The sequence below is a fragment of the Centruroides vittatus genome, unplaced genomic scaffold (assembly GCF_030686945.1).
Source record: "Centruroides vittatus isolate TY-2023 unplaced genomic scaffold, ASM3068694v2 scaffold_1152, whole genome shotgun sequence".
NCBI classification, from domain to species: Eukaryota; Metazoa; Arthropoda; class Arachnida; order Scorpiones; family Buthidae; genus Centruroides; species Centruroides vittatus.
Window position 1 is genome coordinate 811,423 of NW_027122670.1, and position 21,678 is coordinate 833,100.

Here is a 21,678-nt window from a genome sequence, read left to right on the forward strand (position 1 = left end):
TTTTTATGATTACTTTAATGAGAAATGCAAATATTAAAATTTCCGTTATTATATACTATTTAAACATTATTACTGTAAATTATCAAATTTATTGATAGAGGAATATTTTTCTGCAAACACATCTGTCCAAGTTGTTTTTAAATAATACTGTTTGTTATTTTCAATTTTAACTTTATCATATTTAGTATTGATTATCTTTTATACTATTTATTTCTTTCTGTCTCTTTCCGCCTTTTTAATATATTATACTGTAATAAGAGATTTTAGTACATAATGTATCATAAAATGAGTACTAGGAAGGCCTTTTTTAAATGTCCATCATGAGTTCAGCTAGGCTCCATCTTTCACCCTAGGGTACGACTATGCAGACACGAGCGAGAAACCGAGAGCGTGAAATGTCATCACCTCTTCTCGCTCGGTCGCATCTGCATAGTCACACCCTTAGTTTGGCGATGAAGAACAAGGCCCGATGTATTCGGACAGACCCACACATGGCTGAGGCTTTAACTTCTTCGGTCATCCGGTCATCCAATGTTTATATTTTTAAAAAACGTATTTTGCAGTTAAGGTGCGACTATGCAGACCAGCGAGCGAATTTTCCGAGAGAGCGAGAATATATGGCGAGAAGAGGCGAGACGCGATAAATATCAAACCCTGTCAGATATGTGCGAGAAAGAAATTCGCTCTCGCCAGCGATATTTCTCGCTTCTCGCTTGTGCATGGTTTTCCTTTGCAAGAACTATATCGCTCGCAATCTCTCTCTCGCTACTAAATTCGCATCTCCACAGTCGCAACCTTAGATATAATTTTTAATAAGTAAATTATTATGCAAAACAAATTTAACAAAAAGTAATTAAATTTAAAAATCATTAAGCCTAATTTCAATCATCAAGCCTGTTTCAAAACACATTTAAGAAAAATTGATTATATAATATTTTCCTAATTGTGATTAAGTTTAATTTATTTACGTAAGATTTAATAGAATTTTAAGTGCAATATTAATATAAAATATAACGTGTTTAATTACTTATTGAAATTTCTTGCTAAAGAAATTGCAATATTCATTTAATGGAGATGGCAACCCTGAAGAGAAAAAATGGCGGAAAATGGACGTAGTATTTTGAAAATGATTTTTACAAATTTTATTCGTTCTTTACGTCCGAAAAATGTTCTTAGTCAAGGAAAAGTAGCTGGAAAAGATCAATTTGGTAATACGTATTACGAAATACCTGCTGGTAAGCATTTCGTCGCTTGAATTCTGTTTTAATAAAATAAAGGTAAAAAAGTTACTATGCCTTTGTGTCCTTTATTATAGCTTAAATTTATCTTTGTATACTAAGTACATTTATCAATTATCAGGACTTATTATACTGGAAAATTATAGATGCAGATATTTAGTCTTACTGATCTGAATTAATATTTTTTATTCAGTTCACCTGTACACATACACTTTAAGCTTGTGTTTCGGACTTGTTTGTCCCTCCTCAGCAGGCATTCAAATAGCACTTTCTACAAATCAACAATTAAAATGTTTTTGTTACAATTATAAAATTAAAAATATACACATTATTTCACCGATAAATTTTTAGATTTTTAAAAATTTTTAGATGAAATTTTAAATCATGATTAACTTCTACATTGACTACTTACATTCTGAAATTATTCTTTCCTACTTAAACTTTATTTACAATTCATTTTAAATCTCTCCTTTTATGCTTTCACTTCTCTCCCCCTTCTATAATGCTTCTCCAGGATTGGTGGATTTCCCCTCCGGTATTGTTGTTTATTCTTTCTGTTTGTCTGATTATATTTATATGTTCATATAATTGACGTTTAAAATTATTTTCTTCTTTTTTCCTTATTTTAACAGTGTTTAAATCTATTTCACAACCTTCCTTATTGCAATGTTCTGCCACTGCTGAATTTGCAGAATTTCCTTTTAATGCTCTAATATGCGCGCTTAGTCTAATTTTTAATTTTCTTTTTGTTTCTCCTGTGTATGTTTTTTTTGGGTTACAATTGCAATTAAATGAATATACAACACCTTTTTCCTCAGTTATATCATAATTTTCTTCTTTTCTATAACACAAATATTTTTTAGTTGAATTTATTTTTTCAGGTATTAAATTAATTCTACTTTTTACAACTTTCTTAATTCTTTCAAATAATTTTGGTACATACCGTAATTTAACAAATTTTTTTCCCTTTGTCCATTGGTTTTGATTGATTGTCATTACATAATTTTTCATTCCATTTATTTAGTAAACATTTTGGGTAGTCATTTAAAATAAACATTTTAATTATTTGTTTCTCCTCTTGTTTTTGCGTTTCTATTTCACTTGTTCTTTGTCTTATTTTATTCATATACATTTTAAATATATTATATTTCATACTAACAGGTATAACAGATTTATAATTAATTATTTTGGGTATTTGTATAGGTTTAACATATTTCTTATAAACTAATCTATCATTTTTTCTTTCTATAGTTACATCTAGGTAATTAAACTATTCTGTTTTTCGTTTTCTAATTCAAATTTAATATTTTCTTTGATCTTATTGGCCATATTTATGATTATATTCTCATAAAAGCACACGTAACATAACATGAACAACCCAAGGATATCTTCAATTAGAAACTGAATTATGACTATTTACAAAAATATAAAATTTTCGAGTCCATCTTACATCCTTTTTCACTCCACCACAGAAGTAACAGCGTATTGGCTTGAATAAACGTCATTAGAACAACAGGTAAAGTATAAAAAAATTTTCACACAAAGTTAAAATTGATCGAAAAAGGATGTAAGATGGACTCGAAAATTTTATATTTTTGTAAATAGTCATAATTCAGTTTCTGATTATATTCTCGTTTGTTTTCGTTTTATCAAAAATTATTATACAATCATCCACATACCTGCTATAAAATTCAATACCTTCTATATTTTTAATCTTTTCATCTATTTGCATCATTGATATTTCGGCCAATTTTGGACCTATACATGTGCCCATAGGTATTCCTTCTGTTTGGGTGTAGAATTTCTTATCAAACTGAAAATAGTTATTTTTAATTACTATTAAACATAATTTAATTATCCAATTTGGTGTTTGGATGTTTATTAATGAATTTTCTGTCTTCTATTGTAATGCTAGGATACATATTGACAACATCTAGTGATATTAACTTCAAATTTTCATTTATAGTTATATTTTTTAATCTACTTAATAATTCATCCACATTTTTTATACTGTACTTAGATACTTCTAATAAATTTAACTTATCCTTCAAATATTTTTCTAAATTATAATATATGTAATTTTTTACGTCTATTAGAGGTCTATATTTAATAGGATTTTTATGCGTCTTTACCCTTATGTTAAACTTCGGTGTTCTATTGTCTTCTCTTTTTATGTATTTGATGTCTTCTTCTGTTATATGTTATACGGTATGTACCAAAATTATTTGAAAGAATTAAGAAAGTTGTAAAAAGTAGAATTAATTTAATACCTGAAAAAATAAATTCAACTAAAAAATATTTGTGTTATAGAAAAGAAGAAAATTATGATATAACTGAGGAAAAAGGTGTTGTATATTCATTTAATTGCAATTGTAACCCAAAAAAAACATACACAGGAGAAACAAAAAGAAAATTAAAAATTAGACTAAGCGCGCATATTAGAGCATTAAAAGGAAATTCTGCAAATTCAGCAGTGGCAGAACATTGCAATAAGGAAGGTTGTGAAATAGATTTAAACACTGTTAAAATAAGGAAAAAAGAAGAAAATAATTTTAAACATCAATTATATGAACATATAAATATAATCAGACAAACAGAAAGAATAAACAACAATACCGGAGGGGAAATCCACCAATCCTGGAGAAGCATTATAGAAGGGGGAGAGAAGTGAAAGCATAAAAGGAGAGATTTAAAATGAATTGTAAATAAAGTTTAAGTAGGAAAGAATAATTTCAGAATGTAAGTAGTCAATGTAGAAGTTAATCATGATTTAAAATTTCATCTAAAAATTTTTAAAAATCTAAAAATTTATCGGTGAAATAATGTGTATATTTTTAATTTTATAATTGTAACAAAAACATTTTAATTGTTGATTTGTAGAAAGTGCTATTTGAATGCCTGCTGAGGAGGGACAAACAAGTCCGAAACACAAGCTTAAAGTGTATGTGTACAGGTGAACTGAATAAAAAATATTAATTCAGATCAGTAAGACTAAATATCTGCATCTATAATTTTCCAGTATAATAAGTCCTGATAATTGATAAATGTACTTAGTATACAAAGATAAATTTAAGGTAAAAAAGTAACCTTTAGTCACATCTGTATGTACTGTGCCAACGTAAGACACAATACCTAAACAATACGTGCTGCAATTTTTAATTTATTTAATTTAAAATATATGCTTTCCATCGCAAATAAGTAGTATCTTACTCCTGTACATCCTACTTTTCCTTTAACAATAGAGTCGTGCAAGTCATTATTAACTGCTTTCAGGGAAAAAGTTTTGAATTGAAATAACGTCACTTCCGGTTTGCATGGGAAATTCTTATATGGTTAATCAGTGCTTCCTGCCGCCAAGGTTTCCATATCCGGTTTCAGATTTCATTCAACTCTGTTCTTGGGATTAAGGTAGGTCAGCTGGACTGATGACGATGAGAATTTATGTCTACAATTTTTCCAAATTGCAGTTTAATTAATTCATTTATTATGAGAAAAATTAAGAAAAATATTTGGTTAATGTTTACCTAGGTAACTAAAATGGCAGCGCTTTGATTAGGTTAACTACATTTTTAGTAGACGTTCCCTTTTTGTTTTTTTCTTTTGTTCAAGAACTACCATGAATCAATAACTAGTGACATTGAATACTGGGCGGCCTGCCGGTGGCTTCCCTCCGGCAGGCCGTTGGGAGCACAAACAGTCAAAAGCAGCTATTTTAGTTACTTAGGCATATATTAACCAAATATTTATATGAAATCTTGATAAAGCAAATTATTTCACACTAAATGAGATGAATCTTTTACCATCTAATTTTGTTTTTATGTATCAGATGAGGTGATTTAATTTTCACTTGTAAAAGTATAGAAGAAAAATTAGGACTGTTGTATTCGACAAAGTATAAACTGGTGGTATCATAATAATAAATTTTAATATACAGTGAAATCTGTTTAACTTGAACCTGGATGACTTGAAGTTGTTTTCTTTCCCCAATTGTCTAGCATGATGTCAAGTCGAACTGGTTAACTCGAAGTTTGACTTTTTTCCTTAACTGATTTGACTTAACCGGTTTTGCTGTATAATATGCTGAAAATTAATTATACTTTAGAAAACAACAGGTCAAAACATAAGTGAGAATAAATGTATATTTGTTAGCCTCTTAAATTTTTAAATGTTAAGTGATAACTTTATATTGGTCTTATGTGTCTAGTACGTATTAAAGTCTAAGCAGAGATAATAGCTATCTCTGTTATTAAAATATATTACTAATTAATTCAAAATTTAAAAAATTATAAATTATGCTTGTTTTACATTGGGCATCACTATTAAAGTTGTTTTCTAGAGTCTGAGTTAGAATACCCATGAAAAACAGTTTTTTAACCAGTATATCTGTTTCTATTGTAGGGTTTTCTCCTTCTGTTTTAAATAATTCAGTTTTTTTCTGTGCTTGTTCTTTCACAGTTTTTTTCTTTAAGGTTTTTATAGCAGTCCCATAACTACTTACTTTTTTGGAGTGTGACACCTGGGATACTATTGTACTCTTTGCATAGTAAATTCCAGGTATCTCTCTTCTGTTTAGAAGAAACTGCATTTTTTTTCTTATTCTCTATTACACACTTAGTAACTTGAGCAGTATTTCCTTCTTGAAATTAGTAAAATTACAGCATGCATTACTCTCCATTTGTCCTTCTGCCATTTTCTACACGTGTTTGCACTCAACCGATCAAGATGCTGCTGACAAGAGAAGACTTATTTAATCTCAAATGCAGGATTGTTTTAAAGCATTAACTCTAGAGTTATATTTTTATCTGTATATGAAAGAAGAGTAACTTATAATCTGACTTTGAGTTACATCTAAACTGGAGTTCGTCAACTCTCTGTTCAACTCGTGTTGGCGAATACATGGGTTAGTGAACACATGGCAGAGAGTTAAAACTGGAAAAAAAACTGTGGTTAATGAATTATACTAAATAACCATTAAAAGCCATCATACACAGTTTTATATGGCAAGTTCTTTTAATTATATAAGGTCATTTTTAGGTCCACTTGGTAATAAAAACCAATATAATATTAACATGCAGAAATAGAATAAATATGCATTTGAAATATTTGAATTACACTCAATTTAATGAAAATTAATGGAGTTTTACAAATTTTGAATTGTACTTAACAGATTAGTTAGAGTAAAATATTCAGTACTGCTTAAATTTGTTTTTATAATATTTCTGGTTTTTAATGAACTAGTAGATAATAACAATGGAAATCATTTATTAGATAAATGGGAAAGTTTAAAAGGAATTTGAATTTTTAAAAGATTCAAAAATAATCTAAAATACTATTTCACACTGGGATGATGCTGATGAAGATAAAGATTGAGAAAAAAACGTAAGTGGTGTTTACATTTACAAGTAATTTGTATCAGAGCACTCTACTGTTTTGAGAAATATAGTTTCTTGTTCAAACAGTGTATTCTTATACAAGTTAATCATAACTGTAAATGCTGCTTTACAGAAAACTGAACTAAATATGGAGATGCATTAACCGTCTTTAACATTTATATTTAGTAAGCTTCTGAAAACTGGATACCTATTCACCATATCCTCTGTAGCAACTGTATAGAAAAGTTTTTGCTGCTAAATATTCCATCTAAAACCAAAAAGAAATTCCGATTATTATTATTATTATTATTATTATTATTATTGTTTTCAATTATGAATTTGTAAAGTTAATATATACTAAACATTTTAGTACAGTATATACCAGAGACTTCAATGATTGTTATTTACAAAGACAATTAATATTGAATATATATATTTGTAGTCCCTTTGACTTTCTTTTCTGAAATCTTGTATATAAAATCTTGTTTATCCAAGCTTTTCACTGGTTTGAACAATCTTGTAGAGCAGGGATGGGCAACTGTGGCCCTCGGGCCGCATGCGGCCTGCATTAATATTTTTTTTGGCTCACGTCGCATAAAATATTAATAAATATGCCAATTTTCCAGTTTAAGAAAGTATGCAGCAAAAGTTCAAATGTTATTTTCTACTTCTTTGTATGTGAATAGTTTTTCCACAATGAATTTAGTAAAAGTTAAAACAAGAAACCGGCTAACAGACACATTGAAACTAATTTATAACTTGCAGTGACTAATATTTAACCAAATATTTCCAATATATTATGTTTACATTAGTTCCAGAAGCTTAATTAAGTATATTATTGCTAATTTATAATTATATATGAATAAATAATTGTGATTTACTGGCATTTTTTCCTCTTTTTTCTTGTATGTGGCCTGCATCAGTTCAAAAGTTTTGAAATGTGGCCCTTACATAGAAAAAGGTTGCCCATCCCTGCTGTAGAGTAAATGATTTGGATTAATGAGCATTATGTATTTATTGAATGTTATTTCTGTGTCAAAAATGTAATTTACTTTCATAATATTTTTTAGATTTTCTGATGGTTGTGTTTTAAAAGACAGTTTCATATGTGAAATTGTGATCTCCCATGGGCTAATGAATTCAGTTATAACTGAAGGCTGTGTGGAAAATTTATTAGCTTTTATCAGTACAGTACTAGTATGTCTAGAAGTATTTTATACTTAGCTTAACTCTATTTAAACAATAGCATTTTTATTAAAAACATATTATTATTTGCTATATCTGAGTAGCTTTTGTGTGTATTCATGTAGAATATTTTAATTGTAAATGACTTTTTTTAAACTCCTCTTTTTCTTTGATAAGTAAAATAGTGCATTCTAATTTTACTTTTTTGTTTTGTTTAAATATAGAATACAATAAAATAAATTTGGGGTTGAGTACGAAAGACACAGGATGGCTTAAATACACTAAATAATTTTTAAAAATGTTTAAATAATTATTTTTAATAATAGTCATAATATAACTATATTTGTAAAATTTATATTTATTTTTCTCACATTAGATTTACTTTACATTAGACCCAAGTCGAGGAAAAAGAGTACCAAAGAGATGGTATAAACCAGAAATAGATGAAGACTGGGAAAAAGAAGTTCCAATTGAATGGGAAGGTGAGAATTCATTACAAAATATTTTTAAATTTAATTATTTAATATGTTTTTATTTTTTTAATGTGTTTTACATAATGATATGAGAATTAAGAGCATGTGTGTACATATAAAAAAACATTCATCAAGCTTTGGTTTATAAGTTTTCATTGGTACATTGATTATAAATATAGTAACTTTTGTAAAGTCGTTAAACATTGAATTATATCAAAAACTCCATTCAGATACAAATTATAATACAATATTTAAGTAACAAGTAAGTATATTTTTTAAACTTAAACTTATTTTACTACAAAATCTTAAGATTTTCTTATAAAATACACGAATATTTTCTACAAGTGCACATTATAAATATCTGACCCTTTAAATATTAAATGAAATTTAATTATAAAATTAAAGTTATCTATGTTGCTTTCTCAACAATGAACAAGATACAAGCATATCAATATAACAAATAATAATTTTTACTAATACAGTTAGAATAAATTTTAGCAATAGGTAACAATGACACTGCAGTATTGACTGTGCATGGAATAAATGGTTAAACAATTAAAGGAAGTTGACTAAGTTTTTATCTAAAAAGATTGAAAAGAAAACTAAAAGATAAAAAATATTAAGAACAGTAAACAATTTTCTTAGCTGAAGTTTATCTTAATTATAGATTTATGTTAAGTTTTAATATCTTTATTTAACTTTAAAATGTTTTGTAATTAAACCATCAGCAGGTATGAAATGGATTGTCTGCTTGTATTGAATGTAGATTGCAAGGAGTAAATTTAAATTTTGATTATCTGTATTAATAAATAAAAATAAAGACGAATCTGCCAAAAAGGGATCACCATTTATTTTCTGTGTTCCGAGACAATACACTTTTCGGCAGCAGACCTTTCTTTTTAGGCTACATGTCACCGGTAGTTACTAAAAAGTCCTTGTAAAAACACAAAACATTTCCAATTAAAATTATAAATAATTTGTAAAAAAGGAACTGGTGATGTTCAGATGTCTTGCCTGCATCCATCCATACCTTTGGAGGTTGTTCACTGCTTTTATCCACTTGAAACAAGCACTGGAAAATGTAGATTTTAAAGACAGCTGCCCCCTGGTGACGACATTTGTACAATTTTCATCAGTAAATTTTCGTCCGATGGAGAATAATTTTTTAATAAAATAATATTAATATTATTTTATACTATTTAATATTAATATTAAGGTAGTAGTTACATAGATTTTTACCTATTATGCTATCTAAGTTTCTCAAGCAGAATGTTTGTCTCATTTTTCAACACATGACTCATTTGATTCATTCTGCTTCTGTTATTCTTTCCTCCTTTCAAAATGAGTTATTTTAATGCTTTACTTCAATTATGCAAGAGAAACTTACCTCCATCAACCTACCAATGTCTGATGTGAAGAATGTCAGAGTACTATTTAAAAATGGAACTATTTAAGATCACAAAGAAAGTCTTTGAAATAAAATATTCATAGAAAGCATATAATCTATTGTACTAGATGTTTTGGAGAATGGTAGTAGTAGGAAATTTTTGTCCATTGTTTGTAGAAGGCAGTGATTACTTTATTATGATAAAAATACATTAATAGTCTTATTATTATGCTGGGAATAAATATTTTGTCTGCTGAATACAGGTACAGTATTTACTAAACCCAGGTCTTATTATATTTGGAAATCTCAAGTTCTCTGATAAATGTAAATCATTTTAACCTAACATTCTTAATCACTGGAGTGAATTTTAAAGTTAAAACACAAGTTAGCATTGTCACAGTATAGGATCTGTTGTTATTAAGTAAAATTATTTAATTATTTGTATTGATCTTCAGTTCATTTAATTCTTTATATATATAATATTATAACTTCTATAGAAATAATACAAAAATACATTGGTATTTTAAGAAGACATATATTTACATTTGAAATATTCAGAAATATAATAGAACAAAATTATAAAATTCAGAAAAATGAATATGATACGTTAAAATTTAAATTATTATAATAACAATTTGTTTTTAAATGAATTTTTACATTATTGTATTCTTGGATGCATCTGATGTAAAGAAATAGAAAAATTTAATGAAGGAAAGACTACATTCACAATTAAAATGATAGATGAAATAAGATTATTCACTGTTATTGATTTATTTACACCGATACTATAAAGAAAATTTATTAACAAATTTACATTAAAGATTATTAATGTAAATGTTAGAGCTGATACTGATTTAAATAAATTTTTAATTATTTTTAGTTTTTAATTATTATTTTTGTTTGTTTCTTTTTTTAAATTGATTTTTAGCATGGTTAAGAGGAAGAAGAGGTGATCCACCCACCAAGGAGGTAAAATTTTACTTTTATATAAATAATGCTTTTATAAATTATTTTGGTATTAAGGATAATTTTTAAATTCTAGGAAATAGATAAAAATTATCAAACGATGATGCTTACTAAGAAACATGCTGAAAAATTAGCAGCAGAAGCTGAAGAGGTAAAAAGAAAACTCATTACAAATGGCTAAATTTTTTAGATCCATTTGTTTATTTTATGCTTTTATTAAATAAATTATAATTTGTACTTAATTAATTAATTTCAGTAACATTACTAAAGGAACATTATTATCTTTTACTCACTGAATGAATCTTCTAATAGAAAAATTTGCCAAATTCTTATTTAGTGAGTAAAAGATGATAAAGAAGAAAGGTAATTGAAAGTTAATTTGATTCTAATAAAAATCAAACTAAAGTATATGTACTCAATGCATATATTAATAGTCTTAATTTACCTTTCATATTAGTTTGGTAGTTAAAAATTGATATTAGTATGAAAACACATATGGTATTTAAAAAAAAAAAAATATTTAGATAGTTAGATAGCTCAAAGAAGCATTGAATAATATGACTTGCATATAAAATTTTTCTTAATAGAATTATTAAAAATTCAAGAACAAAATTTTAAAATTTATGCTCAGTTTCAAATATAAACAAATAATTAAGCGTTAAATCACCCATTATAAATTTATATTCCAATTAGCCACTTTTACCTGAAGGATATACTGAGTAACCAGTTAGTGGAAACAGAAACTGATTTATATGCAATATTACTGTTATGTTTGGATACTACATAATTCAAAGATATTAATTTCTTAAAATATATTGTCCATGTCAATGATGAAAAAGTGATAGATATACTATTCCATAACACAGAATTATCTGTCCTTACTATTCAAAAATTTTGAGATGTTACTTAAGATTATAAGTGTAATTTTTCAGAATTGTGTTCTCATAGATTTCACACAGAGTAATATGATCAATCCTTCTGGATCTCAGTGCATTCATTGATCATGTTGAAGAATAATATTTACCATAAGCAACCAAGTTTTCTTACCAAAACATATTACTGTCAGTGACAATATTGATAATATATAGCTATATTTTGCTTTATAGAATGTTCCTGTCTTTTATATGTTTAATGGAATAAGTGTAACAGTTCATCTATACTTCATAACAAATGCTATTTTCTAAAAATAGTATGTGAAGATTCTTATTTAAATTTTTGCTACAAAACATAAATGGATCTTAGTCATTGAATTCAATTCTTGCTTTCATGGAAATATAATCCATCTTTCACAGCTTTACATTTATTAAAGTCAGAGAAAGAAAATTGAAAATTTAGTCACTAACTTTCCATCATATTTTATGATAGGTGAAATAAGATTTTAGAAGACAATGTTATGACAATATTTGCAAATATTGTAATGTGTCCATTATAAATGTAAGAATGCAGCTGTTTAATGTAAGAATTTTCTATAAAAGATATGATTTTAAATAAAATATTTTTAATAAAATTATATAACAGTAAACGTAAAATATAACGTAAAATATGAAAAAATTTTGAGCATAAAGTGAATGGTATACAGTAGTACATTATAATTTTGTATTTTATTCTTCATATCTTTTTGTTATCACAATTCCAACCTATCTTAAGTTTTCTCCCAAATAAATTATTTACTAAAGATAACTTGTTAAAATATTGTTTGAGAATAATAATAATTTAAATTGACTAAAATTAAAAAAAAAAAAAAAACCATTTGCTTCTTCAAAAACAGGTTGTATGGAATTAAAACACACATCTACTTTAAAAATGGCCAGATCAAAACAGATATTTACTATAAACTAGGATACCAGCCATTACTCATACCGGCAGCCTCAAATGATCCTTATACATACAAAATAGCAGTGTTTAGAGCCCTTACAAAGAGCATTCACACACTGCACAAACATCATTAGCACATTGCAAGAATTAACACATTGAAAAAATAGCAATGGCACATGGTTACCCTAAAACAGTGGTGCAAGGTTTAGCAGAGAACTATATTAAAAGAATGAATGATCACACCACTTCCAATCTTAACAAGGATGATAGTAAGGACAAACATATACTAATTGTTGATTTGCTGTGAAATTGTGTTGTATTGTCTTAGAAGTGTTGAACACAAAATCGTGTTAATAACAATCACATGACTTTTTCCACTTTTATTTAGTTGATACGGTACACGTTTTGGGCCTTGTGCCCCTCATCAGTCAACTAAAATAATATAAGAAATAGTGTATACAGCGTTTTAACATTATTTACAGGCAAATTGTATAAACATTTTAAAACGTATGTAACGTACCGATCTTCCCCCAGTATGGCACTTGCACGCAGTAAGTCTGCACATTACAAACCCGAGAATTAGAAGGTTATAAAATTCTTGTACATCTATTTAAATTAAAAAGGTACATCTATTTAATATAATAAAGTAATAAAATTACATCAACTATTGGGTAATAGTGGGACAGGTTCTTACTATTAGTTATCTTCTTTCTCCTATTAGAGACGATTAATGTACTGTACGTTTTCCAAGTTTGTTTGAGCACTTCCTTTGGTACGTTTATGTTGAGACGAATTTCAGAATTTTTCTTATAGAGAAATTTGTATACAAGTCCTTCAAGTGTAAGCTTTAGTTTAAACTTTCTTCTATTGAGCGGTGTTTGGATTGTGCGATAGTTGAAATTTACATAATAACATGGAGAGGGGTTGAAACGAATTCAAGCCCTGGTGGTGTTTTTTTGAATGAAAGTATTAAGATTTATAGTATATTTAGCCAGTTTTTATTTATATTTATACTTATGTTTTTATTTATACAATGTTTTGAGTTAAGTATAGCTAGACTTTCTTTGAACTTTCTATTATGTGCTTTTTTCTTTGTACAGAATTTTGGTGTTGTCCTTATCAATATTGCAGTTATTTATTAGGCAGTGATCATGGAAGACAGATTGCATTCTTTGATGCTTCATATCAGTTATATGTTCTTTTATTCATATTTTTAATTTCTGTTTTGTTTCCCCAATGTAGGTATATGGATTTTTGCAAGTTCATGGTATTTCATAAACTACGTTTTTGGTTTCTTCTGTATTTTCATCAGGTTGTCTTTTTCTTTTATTTGTTATTCGAGATTGTAATTTTTCATATTTTGGTGCTAACTTTATATTTATTTTCTTCATTTCTTTGTTAATTTCTTCGTACAATCCTTTTACATATGGAAAGCTTTTGTATTTTATATCTTGGTTTTTTATCTTCTGGATTTGTTTTTCGTAGGTTAACATTTCTATTTGTTTTTTCCATGTATTTATCAATCGGATTGGGTATCCATCTAATACGAACTTTTTCTTTAAATTATTTAAATGCTTTTGTATATTTTCAGGTTTACTAGTTCTACTCTTAATTTTCTTGTATTCCATGATGAGGACACCTACAGTACTCTGGGAGTACTATATAATATACCTGTGAGAGATAACAGACTTCACAGAGATCTAGTGTACATTGGTTCAATCAAGAGATTCCGTAAAAAATGGCTAATGGAACATAAATATGATATACAAAACAAAAAGCAAACCACTGCCCTAGCAGTATATCCGATACTGATGTGGAAGCTAAACTACAGCAAGCCAGTCTCATTAGATGCACCCTTCACACCAGTCAAATCAAAATTTTAGAAGCTCTTGAAATTATTAAAGCCAAACTAAAGGGGAGTATATCAATTTTAAGGAGGAGGCAAACACATCTCACATGCTTGGCAGTCCTTTTTCAATGATCCTGACAACATTAATAGAAAATTATAAATCAATTAATTCACTTAGGATTTGTACAAATGTATCGTTTAATTTTAATTTTAATTTTAATGTTAATGTTAACTCCTAGGTGTGATTTTTTTGTATACTTGTTCAAATTTTTACTGTTCCCATAATTTTAAAATATTTAAATTTGATCATTTAGCATTCTAATTCTATCAAACATTTTTGACATGATGCTATTCCTATTGGAATTAAAAAGTTTGTAATAACATATTTATATTAAATTATATTTGCTGGTATATTTTGAAGGTTTTGTTTGTGTTATTTATTAAAACACACCAAAATATACCCAAAACCAGTATTTTACTGATTTTGGATATATTTGGGTGTGTTTTAATTTCATAAACATACATTTAAATACTTTTACTGATTAGCTGAAAAGAAGTAATTAGCATACATATATTTCAATGTCAAATGTTGTTATTAATTTCTTTACTTCACAAATCATTATTGTTACAAATTAAAAATACTTAGTTACAATTATAAGATGTTATTATAATAGTATTATTTAAACATTTGAAATGATTCTCATAAGGAGAAAGTCCTATTATAGGAGTGATAAAAAAATAATATTTGCTAGCAGTAGAAAAGTTTGAAAAAGATACAAAAATAAATAAAGATTACATTTTTTATCAAATTTATTCTAGACAAAAAGAAAAAATGTCTCTAATTATCAAACCCAAAATAATTAATTTAGAATTACAGTGATTATTCAGTCTTTTTACTACTTTAGCTAGGAAATGAAATATTTTTGTTATGTAGTTTATATTTTCTGTAGCTAAATATTCAAACAGATATTTTCCAGACAAAAATTCTTCTATAAAAATAAGTTCCTTAGTCAGTTTTAATTCTTGACATTCTTTACAATCCAATAATATATGGAATACAGGCATATGAGCAAATATACACCCACAACTGCCGTAAATGATCAGGCTAAATTTGGATATAATGATTATAAATTAGAAATGAATTTATAATCATTATGTAAATTTATGACAGTTGTGGGTGTATATTTGCTTAATATCGGGTTTTGATTGGTGTGTATATTTGTATAGGCATGTGAGCATTGGAAAATTTTACATCTGGTTATCAGCATTATAATTTTATCATTTGTATGACTAGGTATGAAATCTTAGTTGCATAAAAGTTTTTTTATTTGAAAAGGAAGATTAATATACATATAATTGGTTTCACTTGGATATTTTATTAAATAGTTGTACACTAGTTGCAAGTTTAGAAGGCAATTCAGAATATATTAGTTGAGAACTACTGCAAAGTCCACTGTCCAACTATTATTTATTTCTGAGAAATTCACATAAAATTAAACCATGCACCTATCAGATGCATGCATAACTAAAAAAGGATTAAATCTCTTTATCACTTAATATTAAAAATTATTCTGTGTTCTTTTTCCAATAAAGTGTTTGGTAAAAGATAGGTTTGTCAACAAGACTTCCAATTATTTATTTTCACTTACTGTTTCTAATTTCTTTCTCAGTAAGTAAAAATTTGTTCTTTGGTGGATAATCTAACACTTTTTTCAAATATTAATATTTTTGATTTATTATATCAGTGTCAAGAAAAACAAAATTTTTCTTAAAATTTAGATTTTTCAGATGATCCTGAACATTACCAAATGATTGCCTAAATAATTGGACTATAACTCCGCTAATTTAATGATTAATACCAAGCAATTTGCTATTAGAGATAGACATTAGGCACTATCTCTTAACTAAATTAATAATTATAATTTTAATAATTTTAGATAATTTAGAACCATCTGGAAGAAAAGAACTGATTTGAGGCAGGGCTTGAACCCACTGCTTGCCAGTTGCACCACCCGGATCCAAAGCAAGCCTTTGCTTCCAGATGTATTATTAATTTAGTTAAGAGATGGTGCCCAACGTCTACCTCTAGTAGCAAATTACTTAGTATTAATCATTAAATTTGTGGCGTTATAGCCCAATTTTTTACGTGATTGTTTGGTGATGTTTCTATATACATATTGGGTTTTGTGATGTTTAATATACAAATAATGTGGCTTTTGCACTAGCTGAATATCAAATTTTAAAAATTATTCTTTGTTCTATTCTTTAAAATGTGAATATTTCTGAATTTTTAATATTTACAGGTATCCCTCATACAACATTGCATTCCTCCAACATGGTTTCACTTTAACACGGTTTGAGAATTGGAGACATCTTTGTACAGAACATCACAATTTTTAAGTGCAAAAACAAGCAAGCATACATGTTGAATCAACTTGCACTTTGTCATATTTGAAAATTTCAATATTCTAAAATCATTGGCAATGTTGTTTTATGCCTTTTGATAGGTTTTCTTTAACAAGAACTGATTGTACAATATTTCTTCTTATCCCAGCTTCTTCCAGTTCTTGTATAAATCAGGTGTTGCTGTCATTGGTGATAATGCTTTAAATGAACCTAAAAGACTGTCACTGTGCTTTATAGATTAAATTAAAAGTTACTGTATAAAAAGATTAAATTTTTGAGATCTCTTAGGCAAATGCAAGCAAATGAAAATATCAGATTTTATGAAAAAAAATAGAGAAAAATCAAGATGTTGCTAATACTTCAGATTAAGGTCAACAGGAAAACTTAGATGATGGCAATATTTTGCCAAAAAGAAAATGTCTTCATTTAACAGTGAAGAAAAAAATTAATATTAACATGCAATACTTTTGATTGTGATTGTTAGTTAATTATTGATTGCTTTAATAAATATATTTCTGTTAATTACAAAAAAGAATAGTATACTTTTGCTAAGTTTTGGAACCTAACTATATGTTTTTTTATTAGTCCATTGTTTCATATAGCACAGATTTCTCATAACATAACAGTTGTTCAGAACTCAACTACTATGTTATATGGAGGGTATCTGTATATATTTGAATATCCACTCAAAAACCTGATTTTTAGTTAATGTCAAACTGCCAAATTATCAGGATATAATATGGCTATGTAATTAAATTAAATTTATTACAATTATTAAATCGACTATAAGATAGCAGCATAACTGTCTACCTCTAGACAAATTATTTAGTATTTAATTAACTACATAGCCATATTATAGCCTAATAATTCTTAATATTTTCAATTGAATATTTTCATGAAGCTGAATATATATTTTCTTAATTTTTTCATATAGAAAATGGGAGTAAAACAGATAAAAGCAGAAGTGAAATCTACAAAAACTCAAGGTAAGTAATTTAATTTCTAATTCTACTACAAAACAGATTATAACAGTTTCATATATAAGGTGATCATAAACAAATGTTACTTATATAGGATTTTCTGGAGCTTTGTCAAACAATAAAAATATCAAATTTGATAGGTCTATTATTCAAGGCATAAGAAAAGATTCATTGAAAAATATTTTAGTTTCAGGATTTGCCATAAAAGGAATTAGGACATTGTACAAGGTGTAATGCATTACAATGTACAAAAAAATGAGTAACAAAGACAAATGTTAAAGATTCATTTTTAAGTGTTACACTTATGCTAATGACATATCAATTATAGGAAATAATAACATGCACCAAATTATTACCAGGTATATTCAAAAAATCTCTTTCCATATTAATAGTTGTTTTATTTAAAAAAAATAAAATTATCAAAAAAACATGTACTGAATGATCATAATTAAAATTTGACGAGTTCAGAGGCATCTGTAGGTGCAATGAGCTAATAGATGCTAAAATTTGTGTACACACACTATTCAAAGGAAAGAAATTTTGCAAAGAAAAATTTTAGTTTCAAAATTATCCACTAGAGGGTAAGTGGCACTGCAAAACAAAACAAAATAGAAACACAATGGTAAAGCATTTTGTTTGAATAGGGAACTCCCATGATGGAACATGCAATGCAGTACTGTCCTTTGTCTACCAATGTTGCAACATTACCATGATAAATAGCAGCTACTATCATGATTTTTGTTAAAGAGTTTCACAATTAATGCATGCTCCAGCAAAGTGATGATCTTTGTAACTGTAGCTAATGAGAATGGCATGCAATAGTTTCAGCATTTTTTACCCAGTCTTGGCTACATTTCATGTGGCTATGCATATCACATTCCTTTGCTTGTGGTGCTATTTACCCTATAGCAGACAATTTTGGAAATAAAATTTTTCTTTGCAAAATCCTTTTCTCCATCCTTTGAAAAGCATGTACACAAATTTTGTTGCCAATTAGTTTTTTGGTTGGAGCTGTAAAGTTGTCCTATTTAGAGGACTATAATTATTATCACACTGTATTTTGCAATTCTGTTCTTAAGCAACTTGGAAAAATTTTTCCAAGTTGCTTAAGAACAGAATTGCAAAATACAGTAGAACCTCACTTAATGAGCATAATTCATTCCAGAGTCTTACTAGTAATGTGAAACACTCATTAAGCGAAACAATTTTTTCCATAGAAATTAATGTAAAATACAATAATGCGTTCCACGCTAAAAAATTACTCAAATGTTTTATGTATAACATTTATTCAAAAAAAAAATTGTAAAATATACACTGTTAAGGAGCGTGAATCATCATTATCATTTCTTCTATCGCAGAATGAACCATCCTGGAATGAGAATTCGATTTGCAGAAACAAAAAAAAATATCACAGCTAATATGATTGATAAACACTCCAAATGAGATGCCAAATTCTTGGGTTATGTAAAGGCTATAATTAAATATTAGAAATTAATTAATTTGACTAGAGATAGGCAATTATGTTTACATCTCGTATTAAATTTAATAATTATAAATAGTTAATTTTTAATTCAGACATTTCTAAAATTTAATTTGGAATCAGTCATTAAATTTAATGACCCAAGAATTTGGCATATTATTTGGCGTGTTTATTATGTAATGGGCTATGGTTGTTGATGTTTATAAGTAATATGTGTGAACACAAGTTTGGAAAAATATGTGATCACAAGCGACACTAAGATGCTAGCAAAACAAGTACTAAACACAGACTGATGGAGCACATCACATGCGCACAATTCGGAATTTCCCCTCTCCTCGTCGCTCATTATGCGAAACATCGCTCATTAAGTGAGGCAAATTTTTACAATTTGTTTTGCTCGTTATGCGAAATACTCGTTGTGTGAGGTTCCACTGTATATATGATTTTGTTTTTAACAATTTTGTGTTATTTTTCTTGGGGAAAATATCTGTTAACATCAAAAGACAGTTTCAATTGAAACATTAGTCACTGACATGCAAGAATTGTCTTCACCATTCAAAAAACTATTATTCACTCTTCAAGTTGATATTATTCAATGTAGATATTCTTTTTATGAGCCTGAAAGTGTGTTTTGGTATACAATGTATTCAGCAGCAGAATATAATTTCTATCACAAAAGTCTAACTTTACAACACATTCTTCCAAACCCTATAAGTTTTGCTGTTAAGAGACAATTTCATTATGTTTATTATGTATCCTGTGTTTATAAGCATAACAATGAGTTTACAAAACAAAATTATTTTTGTTGTTTGATTTTATTTGGTATTAAATATTAAGTTAAACAGTTTTAATATACAAATGTTTTTCAAGTGTCAAGGATTCAGGTATATTCAATGCTAAACATTTTAAAAATCAAAATATAGTAGAAACATTTCATTTATGATAACTGTAGATATTGTCATTCATCTAATGCCATCAAAATTAAAGTTAAAATATACTTATAAAACTGATTTGGTTATAGATTTCTTACAGTAAATAAACATCTTTAAGATGTATTTACACTATCAGCCTCAATATGTAGCTGATTATGCACAATCATTATCAGTCTTAATCAGTGGTTTAAACATGAATTGTTTTTAATAATTATTTGCTTGCAATATAGCAGTTCAAATTGCTTGCATTTCTCATATGCTGATTAAATTACTTAATTATTTAAAATGTGTGTAATATAATACCTCAAACCTTATTTGATTTTCGTTGTTTTTAAATACAGTGAAATCTTCATTGACAGACACTCCCAAATAATGAACACCTCTACTTAATGGACATTTTTACAATCTGTAGAACCTTCAAATAGGACATCATTATATTTACCTCTAAATAGCAGACAAATTTTAGTCTTGACAATGTTTGCTACTTGGAGGTTATACTGTACATTTTTATATGTTCTAATATAGTAAATATTAAACTTTTAAATCAGTGGTTCTTAACCTGGGTTCGACCGAACCCCTGGGGTTCGGCGAGTCAGTCTCAGGGGTTCGGCGGAGGTCAACCACCTGACGTCATCGTGACGTAGAAACCGTATTGGTTTCGAAAACTAATGCTACATAACATGTGTTCTATTGGGAAATATGCCTATATTTCCTAATAGAACACCTATTATACCTATGTTTTGAATTTGAAAAATTATATTTTATTTTTCCAATTAAAAGGGGTTCGGTGAATGCTTATATGAAACTGATGGGGTTCGGTACCTCCAGCAAGGTTAAGAACCACTGTTTTAAATTGTAATCTGAGATGTTATAAGATCAGTTACAGATAATTGTTATTTAATCTGTGATCTAGAATATTTATTCTTCAATGAAATTTAATATCTTCAGGAAAAAAAAATTACAGTTTATTTAAAATCAACAGATAATGATGTTTCAAATAAATCTACATTATAGTTTTCTAAGTTATAAATGTCACTGTATTATTATAAATTTAGTAATGTCTCTCTAAGCATTTAGTTTTAAAATTAATTTATTTTCAGAGAAATTCAAAGTAATTGAAGAATTTGAATCATTTCCTGGAGAAAAGTATTCAGAAAATCAACAAAAGAAGTAACATAATTTGATTAAAAAATTAGTTGAAATTCTTTGTACAAATTTATATTATTTAGTAATAAAAATGGCATTTTTATAATATAATTGTGGTAATAATTGTATGATATTTGTAACTAATATATCAGATTTCTCTATCAGTTCAATAAAAAAAAATTTGGATGGCTGAGACAGTTAAGGTGCCAGCCTATCATTCTGGAAGACCATTGAATCTGAGTAGTCTGCTGTGGATATCTGAGCTCTGTCCCTAATCACCCAGCTTCTCCCATTGTGGGCCTAGCTGAATCCATATTGGGTATGGGAAAAAGTCTTTTTAGTGCCCGTATGGCAGAGTTAAAAATGAAAAGAAAAATTAAAAATATTTGATAAAATGGATTTTGGTATTTTCTTACTATTTAATTTGTTCTATTTTATATCAATTACAA

General features: G+C 27.5%; 1 protein-coding gene across 1 annotated transcript; it reads left to right on the forward strand.

Moving 5' to 3' along the window:
* The first annotated feature begins 1,071 nt into the window (after window positions 1-1,071).
* LOC136986530 (NADH dehydrogenase [ubiquinone] 1 alpha subcomplex assembly factor 2) lies at window positions 1,072-21,478 on the forward strand. Its single transcript, XM_067284080.1, has 6 exons — window positions 1,072-1,235; window positions 8,188-8,277; window positions 10,584-10,624; window positions 10,698-10,772; window positions 17,626-17,677; window positions 21,184-21,478. The coding sequence occupies exons 1-6, from the start codon at window positions 1,097-1,099 to the stop codon at window positions 21,255-21,257; spliced, it is 471 nt and encodes a 156-aa protein (XP_067140181.1). The 5' UTR covers window positions 1,072-1,096; the 3' UTR covers window positions 21,258-21,478.
* The last annotated feature ends 200 nt before the right edge of the window (window positions 21,479-21,678 follow it).